The sequence below is a fragment of the Heterocephalus glaber genome, unplaced genomic scaffold, assembly GCF_053883595.1.
Source record: "Heterocephalus glaber isolate CG9 unplaced genomic scaffold, H.glaber_assembly_v1.0 deba00001442, whole genome shotgun sequence".
NCBI classification, from domain to species: Eukaryota; Metazoa; Chordata; class Mammalia; order Rodentia; family Bathyergidae; genus Heterocephalus; species Heterocephalus glaber.
The window spans coordinates 52,420,105-52,440,550 of NW_028258296.1; the positions used below are offsets into that span (position 1 = coordinate 52,420,105).

The 20,446-nt window shown below is 35.9% G+C and overlaps 1 protein-coding gene across 10 annotated transcripts in view; it reads right to left on the reverse strand.

Annotated features, from left to right (window-relative positions):
• Nucleotides 1-20,446, reverse strand: part of Spag17 (sperm associated antigen 17) — a 210,235-nt gene that overhangs the window by 77,711 nt on the left and 112,078 nt on the right. For all 10 annotated transcript variants that reach the window (XR_015452066.1, XR_015452061.1, XR_015452062.1 and 7 more), the window contains 8 exons: nt 17,013-17,116; nt 15,298-15,389; nt 11,167-11,406; nt 10,148-10,259; nt 9,037-9,189; nt 5,671-5,784; nt 3,709-3,884; nt 1,419-1,536 (listed from right to left, as the gene is read on the reverse strand). Coding sequence is in view for 1 of the 10 variants with exons in the window: in XM_021265754.2 (XP_021121413.2) it covers nt 1,419-1,536; nt 3,709-3,884; nt 5,671-5,784; nt 9,037-9,189; nt 10,148-10,259; nt 11,167-11,406; nt 15,298-15,389; nt 17,013-17,116 (1,109 nt within the window). In the remaining 9 variants the exon portion in view is untranslated. The remainder of the gene's footprint in view (nt 1-1,418; nt 1,537-3,708; nt 3,885-5,670; nt 5,785-9,036; nt 9,190-10,147; nt 10,260-11,166; nt 11,407-15,297; nt 15,390-17,012; nt 17,117-20,446) is intronic.

A 20,446-nucleotide genomic window follows, 5' to 3' on the forward strand; every position in this document is an offset into this window, starting at 1 on the left:
ATATAAATGAACATATATTTAAGGTTAGATATTATTTCTCATTGAATTAAAAAATCTCCCAGGGAAGAATTCAAGTCTAAACTATTTCTTCTTCTTCCAAAGTAACCTGCTCTCTCTATGTCCAAGGCAGATATGGAAGATATTATTACTTTGGTATTTATGCTGTAATTCTGTGCATGCACAAATTAGGAGAGTCATAATATATGGAAGATTTTTAAAAGACAATGTATTCTAGGCAGAGTTGTTAGCCACCTTTTATATCTTGACATACGGATGAACATATCAGAGCAGATAATAAAACTTATATGAAAGACAGATGTAACAAGCATTAAGCAGAGGTTTGATAACAGAATCAAGTAAAAGAATATATGCCTGAACTTGAAAATAGTATCTCTCTCAGGGAATCATTGCCCCTTAGACTTTGGAAGAGACTTAGAGACATTGAGCATAGTGGTTCTTATCACATAAAATCTGGATCACTAGGGACCTTTGGAAATAGGGCAGGGTTTTAAAAATACTTCAGGAGGCCTAATTAAAGTCTAAATTAAGACAAAGTATATTAACTGCCACATATAGCTGATTTTATTTTGTCTGGCAAGTAAATAAAGCTCAGAATTACTTTTAAGTCAGTGTAATTTTTTCTTTGATAAGAGCCACTTTTCAAATGTAAGGTAGAGAGGGAATTAAAATAGAATATTTGTTGTGAATAAAATCAAGATCCATTGATATAATCTAACATCTATCAGATGAAGAGACATGGTCCAGAGGGTCATACAGTTAGTTGATTTGAAGACTGACTTTGGAAGTGTTCAGTGTCTTCTTTGCTTCATGTATTTATATTAAAACAGGAGGTCTCCATTTAAATGTTACTTAGAGTTAATTACTAACATAGATACCCCCTCATGTTAATAACAAGTCCTACTTGCGTTTATTCATCTGAATAGATTAGAACCATACATAGAACTGACAGAAATAACAGACTCTCTAGAATCATGTTCTGATAGGTGGATCATTTATTCAACCTGTACTTAGCACAATCTACTTTGTGCCCCTTGAACATTACTCATCAAAATAATGCTCCTGTGGCCCTCTGTAGAGGCCACGTAGGAGGTGGGTGATCTTGGGCAGGCTGTTCCATCTTCTACAGTCTCAATGTTTTTATTTTGTAAAATGGAGTCAGTGCCTAGCTCATGGTATTTGTTTTTTCCATGTCTGTTAGGTACTTAGAGCCTGGCCACAGTAAATGCTCCAAACAGGCCATTATTACTATCCTCATTATTTGAAAATAGTCTTGTTCATTAGCAACAAGAGATATACTTAACAAATAGGAAAACACATAATTTTTAATGGCAAGTTAACAGTTTTCTTATATGGCTATTTTGCCCCTGCCTCCCTGGCCCACACCAGCTTACACTCACCTGTGGACTCTTGCCCAATAAAAGTCAACAGAAGCCCATTGGGGCAAGACACAGTTAGGTTTTGGAAGGTGGGAACATAAGGAGTCTCTTGTAAAAGAGGTTCTCGTTCTACTTCTTCCTGTAAATAATTTTGTATGTGAATATTTATCTAAATAAATTTTCTAAATAAACAATTACTTTGACTATATGAGGATTTGGTGAGTGCTTATGATATAACTTGTAGACAGCTAAGGAGATTCTACAGTAGATCTTGGCCTTTGTAAAGTTTGTACTGTCCTTGCAGAAGGGCACATGAAAAACGGAGGCAATTAATTGGTAGTACCAAATGGATGGGATGTCTTCCCTCAGAAAATAGAGCTATTACAATTAATAGAAATAATTAGGAAGGGATTCATGGAGGAAGTGCAGCTTTGAGGTAGGCCTTGAACCATGCTTGCACTTGGATGTGTAGGTAAAAGGATATGGTCTGAATGCTGTTGCCTCTCCTGCTTCCGCATTCATATGTTTAAACCTAATATCCAAAGTGATAATATGAAGAGACAGGCTTTGGGAAATGATTGTCAGGATGGCTCTTCTTCATGACTGGGATTAATGTCCTTTTATAAGACAAATGAGGACACACAGAAGGTGCCATTTATAGAAACAAGCCCTCACTGACACCGAGTCTGCTAGCATCTTGCCTCCAAAACTTGAGCAATAAATGTCTATTGCTTATAAATCACTCAGTGGAAGGTGTTTTGTGATACCAGTCCAAACAGACTGAGACAGGTAGAGTGTGTGGGAAACCAACAGCCCCACTCCCTCTTATGTGTGTGTAATTCTTACAGTTGTTGTGCAGAGATAGCATGCTTTGCTAATATTTGCCATGACTTTTTTATAACGATGTCAGTAAAAGCAATGAAAGAAAAAAAAGAATGAACTTCTATTTATAAATTAATGAGGGGTTGGGTGTATATACTTCAAAATTATAATTAATTGTATGTCAGCCTGAATCCTTTGCTTGGTTATACGCACTCAAGAATGAAAGTTATTTGGCAACTTCCAAACAATTATAAAGGAAAAGAATTTCGGTTTTTTCAGTTGGTTCTCTCTTGTTAGCTGCTGAGATCTTTCTAATATCTCATTGTTGAATCTTTCTAGCATTGGTCATGGACGTTGTTCTGTCTTTTCTGTCACTAATGAAGGAAAAATAAAAATAATTGGCTAAAATGTGTTTAAAAACAAAGAAAATTATGAGGAAAATTAAGAGGCTTATGAAATTCTTCGGAGTGAAGAAAAATAGTCAAAGGCACAAACCTGCCACATCAGATTGATCATACCACAAAATCCACGCTCGTATCACAGCCTCCTGTTATCATCAACTTCTTAAAATGTTAGGTGAACAGATGGGTTTGCTATCAAATTGCTTTTGGCTACATTAATTTTACATGGATTATCTGGAGGTTATTCTGTCCAACGGTTGAACTTTCCATGAACCAAGAATCAAGGCTCATCATCCAGGCAGCAGGATGAAATTCATGTAGAATAGCTATGCACATATGGTGCAGAAGCAAAAAAGCATTGAAATCCCATCACTTTTTAAAGGCTAGACTCTGAAATACAGGGTCTTGGAACTTTTTAACATGTTTTTTTTTCTTCTAATAAGCACAATATACTTCTGGAAATAAATACTGAGAGTCAAAATTTCCCAGTAGTTTTCTTGTTATCCCTCTTTTAAAACTCTCTTTTGACCTGTGTTCTTCTGGGACAGTGTTTAAAATATGTGTGTGTGTGTGTGTGTGTGTGTGTGTGTGTGTGTGTGTGTGTCCTACAATGAAGGCCTGGAGTAGAATGCAGGCTGTCCATTAGTACTGCTGAATTCTTAGCATGTCAATATCTAAGTCCAAGTCTAACAAATGAAAGTCTTTCCATTAGTTATAGGTCTTTGTGTTATAATTGTTATGTATCTCATTAAAGCTACATGAAGTAATAAAAAACAACAAATACTAGCAACTTAACCAACTAAAAACAAAAACGCAGGGATCACAGTGGGGAAAAGATTGACCAAGTCCTTTTGAATTTAGAATGAATGACCTGAAACAATTTGTGTTTGTCAGTGTCCCTTGGAGTGGGAATTCTACTTTGGTGAAAATCCTCCTATGTACTCCAAGTCGACACTCTGGAGAATGCTAGTGCAGCTGCAAAATAAAATATATTCACTATGATAACACTATTGATATGAATTATGGTTTTAAAAAGTCAACACTGAGGCACAAACAGGGTTTGGGAATCTGTGGCAAGGTTCATTTACCTTTTTCTCTTCTTCTTTTGTGTGCTCCTCTTCTTTAAGGGATTCCTTGGGTTTTTCTTTGCCTTTTGCTTTCCCTTTTATTTTGCCTTGAGGAATATTCACTATAGTGGGGATCACTGTTGGAGTAAGTGCTGAAGGGATATTCAACACTGTCTCCAATTCAGGGTCCTTTTCCTCTATAAACAAGAAAAGAGAAAAATGAGTAAATTAAACACTCATAACATTTACATCTCAAAGTTTATATAAATTGTCAACAGTTTTTGCCTTCCTAAATGTGTTTTATCAGTTGGATATATTTCAGGGGTAATATAGTTGATTTGAGAGTCAGGAGGATTGTAGGTAGAAAATTTCAAAGATTATTAATACTTTAGTATGCTTGATTAATTGAGTCATTATGTCACATGTTCTTGCCTTTCCATCTACACTATAAACTTCTCAATGGTAGAGAAATAATCTTCCATTCATTATATATGAAAAAAGTAAAAGTCCTATCAACATGTAAGATCTGAACCCAAATAGCACAATACAAGGACAGGTTAAATAGAAATGCAAGAAATGGTGCAAACAAGAAAAGCCAGGAAAGAAATGTTATTTTTAGCTGAGATGATAAAAGTTCTCTGTGGAAGATGTGTTTTCTTCCCGGTTGTAAAGGATTGCTGGGATTCTAAGGTGAGAGCAGATGAGAGGAGGAGTTAGTGGTGAGCATCTCTTTCATCTCAAATTCTATTCCCTCTGGGTTCCAAGACACCACTCCTGGATCTCTTACTGCTCTGGTCAATTTTTCCTCAGTGTTCTTTATTGACTCTTCCTTTTTGGTCAGCCCCTTAGTTTATTATTATGATATCTCATTATAATATTCATGGAATTGAAAACAACTGCTCAGGCCCACATGATGTACCGAGTCAGATTCACAGAAGATGAGGCTCAGGAAGGTACATTTGTGAAAGCCTGTAATTATGCTACCCAGCCAGGGCTGAGCATCTCTACATATAGTATTAGATCCAGATAATCTTACTAACTCTTGGGGCTCTACACAGCCTCTACCTGCTATTGACTCAAACATTTACCTGATCTTCCCTCTCAGTCCCAGATACATATTTCTAACTGCTTTTTGGCATCTCCTGTTTATGGTGCTAGAGACCCTTGAAACTATATGAAGAAGCCAGTAATCATGATCCATGGTAATACTGTTTCTACAGAAAAAGAGCTACAGAGTAGGGTAGACACCTGGATCACCACGGTGTGCACTAACACAGTTTTGAGGTTTACAGCGTAGGGATTACCTTTTGATTTTGTAATGCTTTTAAAAAATATGCTGTGGTTAGATCCCTTTAAAATGCATAGGAACCCACAGATTTCCTAATTGGTTCTTGGTAAAGTGAAATATTATTTTGTGGTCTGAAAGGAAATAGCTTCCAGTTGAGGAATTTATTTATTGAAAGAGGAGGAGAGAAATCCTTCAAGATGTTCAATGAATAGCTCCTTTAAGACTAATGTCCTGAAGCACTCCGAACAGTTGTACAATCCCAGAATTCATAAAAATATTATTCTGTAGAAAACCAAAAGGCTTTCTTGGTAAGTTATGCTTTCTTTGGCACCAACCTTCAGAATTATTTTCATGGGCTAGTTAACAAAGTTAAGTGGAATATGTATGTGTGTGTGTATACACACATGATCTTACATGTATATGCAATTATATGAAAGATTATGTACATGACAAATGCCACTGAAAAGCCAATGCTATATTGTCATTTGCCATATATGAAAGATGATATATATGCATATGTAAACATATGTATGTACACATATGTATATGTGCCACACACACTCCTTATATCTTCATCTTGTAAAACAAATTATAAGAAGCATTAAACTAAGCCAGTTTATTGACAGTGTATAGACTGAGGGTGGGCAGTGACTCTGGACATGGGACACACATCTTTTCTTTTGCATTTATTTCACCTGGCACCATTCCACTTGCTCCATAGTAACTTATTGAGAGGCAGATTCCATTTTCTAAGGTGGCAGAAAAAGATCCAAACTTGCTGACAGCTTTACCCTCTGCATGAGATACTTCTAAAAGACAAAATTAAATCAAAGACATTTTCATTTTTATTTAAAAGCAATGTAAGCAAAACTTACTGGGAAGGCTGGGGCTCAGGGTCTTAGTTGGTCTATCACAATCAATTTAAAATAGTTGGTTGGGACCCTACCATGCATGTACTCAGGGATATCAGAAGTAGGGAAGAATTAGGAAGATGAGAGCAGGAGACATTTTTTTTTTTAAAAAAAACCTAAGTGTTCTTTTACTGGAGTTTCAGGTGACTGTGATGCCTGCTAAAACTCGATAGCAGGTGAGAGGAGGTCATGCATGTGTAAGGGCATGCAATATATGGGAAATCTCAGCGCTTCTTTCTGTCAGTTTTGATGGAAACTAAAGATGCATTAAAATAAAATATATAATAAAAGATAATGCTTAGTGTTAATCAGGGTACAGGGGAATAGGCATCTTCACGCATTATTAATGGGGGTCTATTGGTAGTATTTTGAAGAAAATTACTCTGAAACAAGCCCATTGAAGAAAATTACTTTGAAATAAGCCATTGAAGGGAGCTGTGTGGACAGAGAAAGGGATATTACTCAGAAAACAAGAAAACAGAACACATGCTCAAAAATATAAATATTATGGGAGAGAAAACGCTTGATTTCTCAAGCACATAAATATACTTTTAAAGCACTTTCTAGAATTCAAAAACATGCTTCCTTAATCAAGCCATTAAGTGTTTGACAGACGACCTGAAGTGGAGAATGGTTATTATTGCGATTCAACAAAGATTTCTTGAAAAGTCAAGGGATAAAAGTAGCTCAAAGCCCAGGGCAGCATCTGCTATGTATGTATGTATGTATGTATGTATGTATGTATGTATGTATGTATCTATCTATCTATCTATCTATCTATCTATCTATCTATCTACCTATCTATCTATCTATCTATCTATCATCTATCTTACTTTTTTTGCAGGGAGAGCATTGATATAGAAAGAAATCATGACGAAGACATGAGATTTGGAAGTTAAATTTTTGCATATTGTGGTAGGAAGAAAAAGGAACAATGAAGGTGAGTGAAAAATTAAATCAAAATCAAAGAAAAATTATCTGAGCTGAAGCTAGAGCTTGATTCTCAGATTACAACAGTTTAGCAAATTCTAATCCAGAAGTTAAAAGCCAGTACAATAGAACTAAGAAATGGGTGGCAATCCACGGTGCTATGACCAAACTTTAAGTAAAATAAAGCTGAAATTAAAAATGATAATCTCAGACTAAAATGTTTAACATTAGAGCTAAAGTTGGATATTATTTAACTATGCAAAGAGCAAATGATTAAATTAGTATATGTATGGATATATTTTAGTAGAAACCACCCAAATATGTAAAAACATGAAAATAATTGATATACATTATGATATAACGTATATCAATTATTTAAAAATCTTGTTTTCAAAGAATATTTAGTGAATAGGAAAGTACACTATGAATAGTCGCTATTATCAGGGTGGTAGAATTATAAGCAATGGTTATCTTTTTTTTTTTTCGGTTTTTAAAACAGAGTCTCACTATGTATTCTAAGTTGACCTTGAAGTCACTAGGTTGCCTTGGGTGACTTCCAACTCTTGGTCCTCCCACCTCAGCTTCTCAAGTCCTGCTACTATGGGTATGCATCACCAAATCCGGCTTAACTGTTATCTTCTTTAAATGTTTGTATATTTTAAAATTTTTATAATAATTTATTTTGGTATCAGCTACGACAAAGAAACATGATTTACACTTTTATGTGGTAAGTTCTTGGGTACATTCATACTCGTCAAACATCGTGCTCTTGTGTTTGGATAATGTCACTGTAACAAACTTATAAGCAATATTTAGCTACTGATCCTGTCCCTAACTGGACTTGACTTGAAAGTATTTTAATGATTAATCATCTCCGCTTGCAGGTGTAAATCATACAACTCTAGACAGGAAGCAGTGGTGTTGTCCAGAGATATTCCTTGGTGTTATCAGGAAGTTTCATGATGTTTAATTAATAGAGATCCTCTCCTACTTCCCGCCTTTAAGTAGGTAATGACTTTCATGGCCAAATTTGTGTTTTTCTGTTGTTCTTGAAACCTAGGAAATTTGGTGCTTCAGAGAGAACTGAGAGGAAGAAAGATATCGTTGAAATGAATATTGGCAAGCAAGTAAATTTCAGTAGGAACCAATTCAGGAGGACTCTGGGTCTTGGAGTCTGTACTGAGTGCAGGTGTACAAATCAAAATTAATGAGAGGATGGACATTACAGAGCAAGTGTTGCTGCATGAAGGTAGCTGGCCGGGAAGGGGGTGGCTGCATGGCACCTGAATCAAGGGCTTGTTGCCCGGAGACAACAGAACCCGGTCACCAGCCCAGAGAGACAAGCTAGGTATGCAGTGCATCTCTACACTCCACTAGGGAAATGTATCTAAGCAGAATGGCAAAGCACCTCAGATTCTGAGGTAGGATAGGAGAAATAATGACAGGACAGAGACAAAGAAAATCAGTATTTTAAAATCATACTTTTAAGAAAACTATAACTTCGGGGCACAAAGTTACCCAAGGTTACAATGCCTTCTCCCCCCTTCTCCACAATTCCTAAGAGTCAAACATACAAATTGGCCCTGTGCCTTTCACCTGTAAAGTGAACCTGTGCCTTTCACTGTAAATTGGGCCTGTTTTTCTTGTGATGCAGTAGATGCACACATTCCACAGGCTTCCACTCTCAAAGAAACGGCATTGTATTGATATCTCTAAACTTCAAACACATAGCCCACTGACAGGTCACCTGGCAGACACTAAGAATATACAACTTAGATTATCCATCTTGAGGACACCCCTGAAACGTATAAATACCCCATATAAATACCCCAACTCCAGACCATGAAGGTCTTTACCTGCTTAGAGGTGAGAGGTACAAGTAGATGTCTATTAATTAAACACCATGAAACTTGAGGGTGCTCTCTTTTTTGAGGGCCCACAACCTATTTTCTCTGAGTCTGTAGTTTTTCAATTGTACCCAATAAACCTGTCTCTGCCTCTTACTGATGCATCTTGAAATCCTTTCCTGTGACAGAAGCCAGTGAACCTACTCATGGGTGGGGTGAGTTGAGGTCTCCAGCTCTTCTTCAGGGAGACCTCCCCTGACCCTGACAGTATTATCTGAACAAATTGCAAGTGCAAGGGAGGCTCATGCATTTTTGCTGGGGGACAGGCTTGACACATTGCTGGCGTATTAACCACAAAGGCGCAGCTGCTTACTTGCTTCAAGATTTTGTTCCTCATCTTTTTCTTTCTCTTCTGAAGGATAAATTTCTTCTTTGCTTTGTTTTTTCGCCAAACTCTTCGGGTCTTTTAGGTGAATTATAAAATTATGCTTGTCCTTTTTCACTTTCACTTTGATAAACGTTGAGCCTAGGGAAGAGCCATGGAATAAGATAGTCTGATTAGGCTGCCACATGAAACCGTCTGACCAGACAGTCACATAGTGCAGCACAGAATTCAGATCACCGAGTGGAATACCTGGGAATATCTTCATAAACGAAGGATGTCGTAAGGGGCACGGATGGAGGAGATACTTGCAGGCCTTCTAGTTGTATCTCAAACCAAAATAAATGTGTTGAGGCAATGCGTGCCCAGAATCAACTTTATGATTCATCAAATGAGGTAATACAAAAGGGTTTTGCAACTTATAAAAATAATTAGTGTTGCCTATATTAACTATATTAATTATTATTATAAAAGTTATTTTTCTAATAACTCATTCTCTTTTAGTGCTCTCATTCATTTTTATTCAACTATCTGTTTTTCCCTCTCTTTTTAAAAGTCCAGCCTTTTATTGTCAACTTTGCCTGAGCTATATGTCCAAACTGGTAAATTTAGGATGAAAATACTGTACTTGGAGCCGCGGGAGATTCAATACATTGTATGCATTTGTACATCTTAATAAGAGCTAAAATAGCAGCAGTAGGCCCCCAAGCTCTGTGCTCCAGAGCCCAAACCAGAAAAATGTTGCAAACTCACATCATATACTTGGTTTCTGAGCTAACAGTATGTGTTGAAAGTAATATTATTCATTATGTATTTGCTTATTGCAGTTACTAATACACTATTTACAAATCACATAGAAGTATTTTAATAACTGGAATGGTCATATCAATATGTCCAAGAGTAACTCTGAGTGGCCTATGCCTTGTAGAGTAAATTAAAATAGAAGAATAAAAAATCTGAAGATGCTGAGTGTGGTGCATACATGAATCACAGTGGGTACATCAACAATTTCATCTGCCACATGGAAGAGTACAAGGTCTCATGATTATCTGAGATGTGTTAACATCTTTCAAACTATTAACCAATTGCTTTCATAATATACCTTTTGCAAAGGTTGTCTTTTCTACTTCAATCTGCCCTCCATCAGAAGGATACAGATAATAATTTGCCCCAGAGATTTGTATAGGTGTATCTCCCATGTTGTATCCTCGAAACTAGAAGAAAAAATATCATCCTTTGAGCATGGAACTGCAACTGACAAAAACAACTTATCAGTGTTAGCCAACTAACGCTGCCATAAACTAAATTTCTGATAAATAATAGGTCTATCACTTTGTCAGCTTAGAGGCTAGAGTCCATATAATCTTTAGTAACTTCTATGGTATTATAATGACAAGCAGAGTTGAAAGAGGTCTATGGTTTTAAACTCATTAGAATATCCTTAAAATCTCGTCCAAGTCAAATTGTTGTACTATTATCATGCAATATGAGAAGAAATTGAAGTGTCATTCATCAGCTAATTTTCTGTTTAAAGTGAACTGATATTTTGCAGAACATTGCCATTTGAAACTGTTGGAGATCATATGTAAAAGACATGCTTTGTTAAATGTTGTTACCGGAGCTCCAAGTGATTTGGATACCTGTATGTGCTAAAATTTGAGAACAAATGTTTTAGAATAATAGCTACAAAGGAAAGATACTATTATATTTCTTTCCATTTTTTTCTCACTAGATTTTCCTCATAAGTAGCTATTTGAAGGATTACTTAGCAAAGAGATGGTCTTACAAAAGCATACAAACTGGAAACATGGGTGCTTGTAGAGTAGCAATCCAATGTGCTTAGCAAGTCCTATCATTTTAGACAAAGCCAACCTTTGTGTTGCTTTATTACCATTGCTTATTTACATGTACCTACATGATGGCTTCTGTGTCATATGTCTACCCTTGAGTAACCTGGTTTCATGACAATCAAGAAAAACTGACCCGAGAGTGTTTCTGTTTGGAAAGAAAGTTTTCTTATAGGAAGGTGGAATACAGGTTTGAACTCATGAAAAATGGAAGAAATCTTGTTTTCCCCCAGGAGAAATAACCCAAATAGACTTTTCAGAGGATTGATCTTACTGGATACTGCATCTCAGGTTCTCGTTGGGGCAGGGCCTCCTCTGATGCTTCTGAGATTATTATTAATTCTTCTTTAGCTTTGTCCTTAGAAGGAGACTTTTTCTTCAAAGACCTACTATCTTCGTTCTCTGTTTTATCATGGCCTTTCTTTTTACCGGCATCTTTGCTCTTCTTTTCTGCTATCTCTTCTTCTCGTAAACGTTCCTCTTCTGCTAACCGTTCCTGCTCTTCTTTCCATGCCTAAAAATACATTTTAAAAACGTAATCGACTTTTTGAGAAAAGTTAAATATGCATTCCATTCGGGTCCATTTTGGCAAAACTTTTGAGGTGACTTTTGCAAATGGTAGCTCTGACAAATCAAAACACTGAGCTAGGAGCCTTGGAGACATCCCTGATTCTTTCTCCTACCCAACTTCTATATACTAAATCCTGTCAGTATTCCTCAGGGATACTTCTACAATTCAGCTTCATCTCTCATGCTCTGTTGTAATTTTCTTAGTTCCATCTTTCATTATCTTTAGCCCGGACTGTAGACGTTTTGCTGGTCTCCCTATCTCTTATCTTTCTTTGCATGTAATTTATCCTTAATTTAAGCCCTAAAGTTAGTTTATCAGCAGTATGGAAGATTAGATGTTCTGAGAAACATTCCTGGTACAAGATTTTTAAAAAACAATGGATAAAATATTTTTAAAAAATCATTGTAATGCATAATTGAGCTAGCAGAAAAGAAAAGGATATGCAAAAGCACTTATCCCATAAGATACATGTAGTACGTGAGGACTAAAGACAAGAATTTACCATCCCTAACAGCCTAAACCTTTGTTTTAATGGATCATGAAGGGTAGAGACAAAACCTGGGGGAACAGACCAGAGGCCTCTGAAGAAAGCTGGTATTTTTTTTTCTTAAATCTACCTTTGTTGGGTGAACTAGAAACAAATATTTCTTTATAGACAATCATGAGAATGCTAGCCTGCTTCTTTGGTTCTGGGACTCAGCAGTGGGGTAGGGAGTGGGTGTCTGTCCCAAGAACTCCTGGCCTCAAGCCTGTCCTCACACAGGTTTGTGCACATTGATTTAAAATTTTATTTTAAAAAAGTTATGAGTTGATATGATTGCACAAATTAAAATCAGCAAACATGAGGAGATAAGTCTCTTTGAGAAAGAACCAGAAGAAATAAAGTGTGAAAGTATATCTCCAAAGACCATAGGCACTGGAATAATGAAATAAGAGAATATATAAAATAATAACATAAAATAAGTTTTAATGTGTTTAAATAAATAAATAAGCATTAAAAGTATAAGTAAGAAAGAAGGGAGTATCTAAAATGATGAGGCAAATTTGAAAGTCTTGAAAGTGAGCTAGAACTTTTGAAAAGGTAGTATTTGAGCGGATAATGCCTGAGATACTTTCAGAGCAGTGAATCAAAAGCAGGAAATAACAATGGTTGCTAGACCTGATTCATATTGACCTGAAAGAGTTTATTGTTAAATCCTTAAGAATTTTATGAGCCAATTGTTCACCACAACCATCATCACCAAATGCACAATTAAATAAAATATTTAAAGCAAAGGCAATAAATACTCAAAACTCACCAGTTCACAACTTCTTTGTTATGTTTCATTATTGTTTATAGAGCTACTTTGCTATATTTCACTATTATCTATGCTCTTGAGGTTATTTGTATCAATGTTACCAATTTTGTAGAAACATGGTACTATGCAATGATGTGCTACTAGAATAGTCATTAGCATGACCTAGAGCATGTCTTCCTATCAATCACTGGCTAGGACCACTTCTCCATCAATCATTAAGGATCCTGGTCCTGCCAGGGACCTGCCTCTCTTAACTCCCAAAATAATAGCCACAGTTAAAGTAGCAACTGGGGAAACTCCCAACTCAGGGGCAGGTGCAGAAACACCTCAGAGTGTCTGAAAGTAACATTTGGCCATGAATAAACTCATTATCTACTTGTCCATATGGGATGCACCTCAGGGATAGAATTGTAACAGAGGAAAAGGACACGCACAGTCAACACAGAGGACCCAACTCAGCATGAGCTGTCAAATATACTAGGACAGCCTTCTGGGAGGAATTTGGAATCTTGATCAAAAATAAAAGACCCCTGTTACTTATAATCAAGGCCACCGTGAGCCTTTTCAGTGCTCAACTCTCACTCTGCAGAGCACACTTATTTTCTGCCTTCAACGAAGGTCCACTTTTGCTGCCTCTTCCATGTGTTGTGCCCAATTCTTTGTTCAGGACACCAAGAGCCTGGAAGGAAGCCCTGTGAGATGCTTCATCTGGTAACACTACTGCACACTGTGTCCAGCTCAGCATTCTAGGGTGCCACTGTGGTTGTCTGAAGTCAGCCACTGTGGAAGTGTTTACGCTACAGACATCAGCCAATGTACCAACCAGGGATTTACTGATTATTTGTTGATTATCTACAGCAAAGAAAATGATGGAGAGAATATTGTAACTAGCACAAAAACCGTGAAAGTATTCATCCAGTACTCAAAAGCTATTACTTGATTCAGCCCAGGAGTTGTACATGTCACTGATGAGCTACTGGGACGTGACCTTTTGTTCTTTCACTTTTGTCTTATCAACATGATTGAAATATTAATCAACATTCATGTTAAAATTATATGTCAATTGGAAATTGTCAATTATAAACTGTAGTTGGCTAAGAATATAAGAATTTAGCATTAAATCCAAAGTATTTCAAAACAATATTTTTGAAAATCATTAAGTTCACAATAAGTATTAAGCATTTTAATGTTATTTATAAATTTTGTACCATACATCCTGTCTTTCAGTAACTAGAATTTGTAGTACAGAACACTGTAAATAGTTTTATTATTTGTAAATTGTGTGCTATACAAATATATATCAATGACACTGATAATAAAATTGTGTATTTACATATATGCACATTTTATTTTTCTAGAGAGAGCAAAAAAGATAAAAGACTGAAAATCAATTTTTAAAAACAGAAACAAAGCCAGCAAAGAGAATGTACAATAATATCTCCAGAATGCTAACAGGAAATAAAGAATTCAACCAAGAATTTTATAAATGAAAACAGTGTTTGATGAATAGGAGCAAAATAAAGCCATTTTTCAGATAAGTAAAAACTCAGTTTAATGGAAACCATGATATTATGATATAATAAGAATTGCATACTTGGTTTTCATTTCTAGATCCTGGCATAGAGCCCTTAAATCCATTGGAATTTCATGAATGATAGAAGGATCTTTTGTACTAATGAAGCAACTCTTGGCAAACTCTTAGATTTCTTCAAGATGGGGTGGGGGCTGGTCACCACAAAGATAAAATCCTGCCAGTGAGAAACCTGGCACTTTCAGACACCAGGGGAGCTGGAGACTGAGTTAATAATTGATCAAACCTACATGATGAAGCCTCCTTAAAAGCCCCTAAATCACTGGATTTGCAGAGCTTCTGGGCTGGAGAATGCCAGACTCCACAGGGTGACAGAAAGGTGACACAAAACTCCATGGGAACAGAAGTCTAAAAACAAATAAAACCTCAATCATAAACAAACAAAATGCCCTCCCACCCCTTCACATATTTGTGCTGTGTGCTTGTATGAGCACAGAACATGCCAGAACTTTAATATTTCTTATCTCTGGAATTTAGGATATAGCCCAGCATCATTTTGAATTACTACAAAATCATATATCACTTTTGTAATTAAAAATATACAAACAAAAACAAGTCCCTGTAAAAAGAAAGTAATAAGTGTGCCAACTGTGAACAAGGCATTGCCCTGATTTGTGGTTATATAAACATAAACAAACAGAAAGAGGTTTTTTTGTTTTGTTTTGTTTTTTGGTACCGGGGATCAAACTCGGGTCCTTGCGCTTGCACAGCAGGCGGCGACACCACTGAGCTAAATCCCCGGCCCCTATAAAAATAAATAAAACACAGATACTCTTAAAAGTTTATCTGATAAAAGACACAGTTTGGTGGAGACAATCCTTTCTTTTTAATTATTGGTGAAGGTTTAGCACACAAGGTCATTCCCTAGTACTTCACACAACTCTCCACCACCAAGTACTTTTGGATTTGTGATTAATCAGCATTATTTATTTTTCTTTGGATTACCTTCAGAGAGCCTTCTAAAATAAAAGAAATCTTTTCTTTCTCTTTCTCCTGTTCTTGATCTGTTACTTCTGTTTTGTTGATTACTTTGTTACCTACAATCAGAGAACATTAAACTTCTTAGCATTCCCCTGAAAGTATAGAAGAACTAAATCTCTGAGTTGGAGATCTCGAAGGCTGTCAAATTCAGCACCTCATTCATTTCTAAACGCTTTCTTGCTATCTCCAGAACGGACCTCTGAAGTGCAGCCACTTGGGGTGAAGTTGTTATAGTCCCTGGAGACAGTGCATTCCATTCTTGATACGTTGAAGCTTTTATTGAATTTAATCTCTTGCCCTAAAACTTCCACCTAATTAATTTTAGTTTAATACCTCCAGACCACACAGTGCATATCTAACTTTTCCATCATATTAAATCATATTCCTTCTCTTTCCATTGTAGGCATTCTGCTTGGAAGGTTTGTATCTTTTCCGACTGAGCGGACTCTAAATGCATGCAACACCCATGAGGTGCATTTCAATACCAAATCGACCATTTTCTTGATTTCTAGAGCTATCTATGCATTAAACTTTTGGTTTGTTCAGTGGCACTATAAAGAAAAGGAAGCCAACTTATCAATTTACTTGCATATGGGGTAAGTATGGCTGCAGACTTAAGTGAGAGAGGGCAGCCTTAACTTTATTTCTTAAACAATCCCATCCATTTCTCTTGGAACTTAGTGCTATACATGATCCCCACTAGGAATAAGCTGAGCTATGGATTATACAACCATTTGGTGGATTTGGTAAATGATTCATCATCAATTTTGTTTAAGTTTTACTTGAAAATTAGGCCATGTACAAACTTCTCTGGTAATTAAGAAAGGTGGCAAGAATTATGGAAATTACATAGCTTTTTTTTTTTTTTTTTTTTTCGGTACTGGGGAGCAAACACAGGACCTTGTGCTTGCAAGGCAGGCAGCAGCACCACTGAGCTAAATCCCCAGCCCCTCCACTTCTTTTATTAATCAAGAATCCTTCTAAAAATCTACTTTATTTTCTTTGTCACTCTCTTCTCTTTTCCTCCATATTGGCCCAAAGTTGTGGAAATTAACAACAACAATGACAACAACAACAACAACAACAAAAGGTATGTATTGATCCAAGACCCTGTCTAGTTCTTGCCATAGGCCTCCAAGAATTTTCTTTATCTCTGTACTCCTACTGTGAGGTAGCCTCAGGATCCCTATGGGTGTTGTTCTAAGGAAGGTCTTGCTTGAATCTCATCAATAGAATGTATAGTTATTCAATGGAGACTCAATAACTATGAATTAACTTCATATATTATGAACACATCTTAGCTTAACTCACCAATCCTACCAATAAAGACACTTATAATTTCCTTAATACATAGCATTTGATCTACAGATCAAATCTTCCAGATTTGACAGGTAGTAAGGTCAATATAATACACAATTCCATTATCCCATACAGGAATAATTTCATGATATTTGGAATGCAGATATCTATTTATTACAGAAAAAGAAGAGTCACAGGAATTTTGTGGGCAACTGTTTTTAATCTTGAAAAATCCAGTCTTGATTAATGTAAGAAATAAAGTATCTTTGGACTTTATTCTAGGTATTAACTGAACTGGATACTTTCAGATTTTTTGAGAGAAGTATCTTTGAGGGGCTAATAATTTTTGGCACTAGCTGAGGGTTTCAATTCTGTCTCACCTTTGGTCCTAGTGAGTTCCTCAGCCATTTTAGATTCCTGATACACAGCTTCCTCTTTTGTGATCCAATCTTGAATGGAGTCAGCAACAAGTTCCAAATAATTCCTGAATAAGACAAAGAAGAACAGATGGCAAGTGAGTCAATATTAAAGTCAATAAATAGATACTGTGTAAATGAAATGTTCAAAAAATGAACTGATTTTAAACTGCACAAGTAATAAATTTAATAGACTTGGATATACCCTAGGTGTAAAAATGGCCAAGTTCATTCAAATCAGAGATGGGCAAATTTGAAAAGGAGGTCTTTTCACTAAAGTGAAGGATTAAGGGGTTTGATAGAAAGAGCCAATGAGAGTTTGAGAAAAAGTCACCCTCAGCACTGTTACTTGAAGAGTAGGTAGGGCCGAGCTCTTTTTAGGGCCATTCATAGCACATTATACACGTTTTTAACTGGCCATGAGCTGATGAGCTCACTAGATTAACTAAAATACTCTGTAGGTGTGCTATAAAGCTTGCTGGCCTTGGGAGTACCCATATTTTACACACTTTTTTTTTGTACTGGGGATCAAACTCAGGTCCTTGCACTTGCAGGGCAGGCAGCAGAACCACTGAGCTAAATCCCCGGCCCTACATACTATTTTGTAAACTGCTCATACCTTCATGCTCCCACCATCAAGTTACTGCTTATCAAGAATCAGTTACCTTTGCTCCCAAATCCCTTCATCCTATCTGTGTGGGTTAGTTTAATTATTTTCAGATTAAATGTTGTATACAATATGAATTTCCAAGGAGAGTTGTTTCTGAGGAAATAAGTTACATGATTTAGGTAACTAAATCAAATTATGGAAAAGTATAGTCTAAAGAATTGAAAAAATAAAACTAGATGGATTATATACTGACTTTACTTCATAATTTTCTTTAATTCTTGATCCCTTTTAAGGAATTAAACTGAAATTGTAGAGTCTGAATTATGGGTATTTAACATCTTCACTTAGAAGGTAATAGATATCTCAGACTCAGAGTGTCCTAAAATTAACTTTTGATCTTCTAGTTCACACTGGTACTTTAAAGCTCTTTGGCATTTTAGCTGACTGTGATACTTCTCTTTGAACAGGATAAATACCCTGAAGGTACCCTTGATTACTCCTATTGTCTCATAAGCATTTTCCAATCTGTTAGGAAAATTAAAGGATTTAAAAATCATTTTAAAATATTCTTTTAAAATATATATTTATATTATATTAAAAAACCCGATCAAGTCCCACCTTTTTTTTTTGGTACCAGGGATCGAACTTGGGACCTTACACTTGTGAGGCAGGTGCTAGAACCACTGAGCTAAATCCCTGGCCTCTCAAGTCCTGCCTTTTTACCGCCATTGACCTGATCTACTCCACTATCATTTCTTGTTGGCATTGCTGCATTAGTCCCCAAATAGTGTTCCTGCTCCTATGTTGGGCCCCGGAAGTTTATTCTCAAATTAGTAAATAAATTGTCCCTTTCAATTCTCAAGTGGTATCACGTCTTTCTTTTCAAACCTTTCCATAAATATGTAAAATGAAAACTAAAATTCTTATAAGTGACCTACAAAGAGGGACACAGACTCAGAGACACATCCAAATTAATATTTAAAGAAGAGGACAGAATAGAGAACAAGCATACAATGCTTCAGGAAATTTTTTACGCCCAGAGATGTTCTGAATCAATTACTCACAAATGTATTCCAGTTGCATTAGGAAAAATAAGGGGAAAAAGACAACATTGGATGTAAGTAAAGGGGTCAAGAAAGAAAGTAGTAAAATATACAATTAAGTGTAAATAACATGCTACTTATTTATGATAAAAGTCATTGCTTTATAATTTGATACAAAATTTCAAGATAATTACAAAATGATGTTACAACTTTTTTGTGTTGGAGGGTGAAAGTACTGTACATTAAAACTTCTAACATTTTTGTGAAATGATATTAATGCTCATTAATTCCAGATATGATATAAAATATTTAAATATATGATTTAAAAGGATACATGTAATTACCAGAAGAATATAGAGAGAATGCATGACTTTTTATAAAACACACATTAAGAATGAACTAAGACTGGGTGTGGTGGCTCATGCCTGTAATCCTAGAACTCAGGAGGCTGAGACAGGAAGATCTCTTCAAATTAGAGGCCAGCCTGGGCTACCTAGTGAGTTCAAGGCCAACCTTAACTACATAGAGAGACCCTGTCTCAAAAAAGCCAAAAGAGAAAAAAAAAGAATGAACTAAGAAAATGCAACTGAAGAAGAAAGGATTAATATTTTTCACTAATGGAGATTAATACCAGAACAAATATACTTATAAAATGAAATGGTCAGAATGAAACCAAACCTATGACCAATAAAAACAAGTGAGTATATTCATTTCGTGAGGTATTTATAATTTTTACACTTTTTAAAATTAGTGCATGTTTGTAATTCAGTATAGTGATGTTTGTTTTGGGGAAATGATAAAAGCACTAACATATCTGGATCATTTCCAATCTCTGTATCCTCCTCTTCCTATCCCACCAATCCCTTCCCCACCCCTAAGTCTACCTTTTAGTTTCCCAACATCTCTATTTTATTCACTCATTCATTTATATCTAAGAAAACATGAGATATTTAACTTTCTGAGTGGTTTATTTTCCTTACTGTGATTTTCTCCAGTTCCATCTATTTTCCTGCAAATGACATGACTTCATTCTTCTTTATGGCTGAATACTATTTGTATATTAGCTAATGTGCATTGTGCTGCTATAAACATGGGCATGCATGTTTCACTATAGCATAATGCAGGAAGCATTATTACCTAGGAGAGGTGTAGATGGGTCAAGAGGAATTTCTAGTTTTAGTTTTTTGAGGAGTCTTCATACTGAGCCTCATAACAGTTGTATTAGTTTATATTCCCACCAACAGTGTAGTGTAAAAGGGCTCCTTTCCTCCCACAGTCATGCCAGTATGTGTTGTCAAGTCTGTGATGATAGCCATTCTGACTGGCATATAATAGAATTTCAGTGTTGTTTTGGTTTGCATCTTTCTAATGGCCAATAATGCTGAGCAGTTTTTTATGTACTTTTTGGCCATTTGTACATCTTTTGAGAAGTATCTGTTTCAACTGTTCATTTTTTAAATTGGGCCACTTACTTTTTTGGGATTTATTCTTATGCATTCTTTATGTATTCTAGATATTAGTCCTCTGCCACAGGAGTAGCTAATGAAACACTTGGCCCACTCTATAGATTATCTTAGCACTATGTTGACTGTTTCCTTTGCTGTGGAGAAGCTTTTTAATTTGTTGTGATCCATTTGTTGATTCTTGATATTATTTCCTGTGGTATTAGAGTACTATTCAAGAAATCTTTGCTTGTGTTAATGGCTTTAAGTGTTTTCCCTATGTTAACTTCTGGCAGTTTTAAA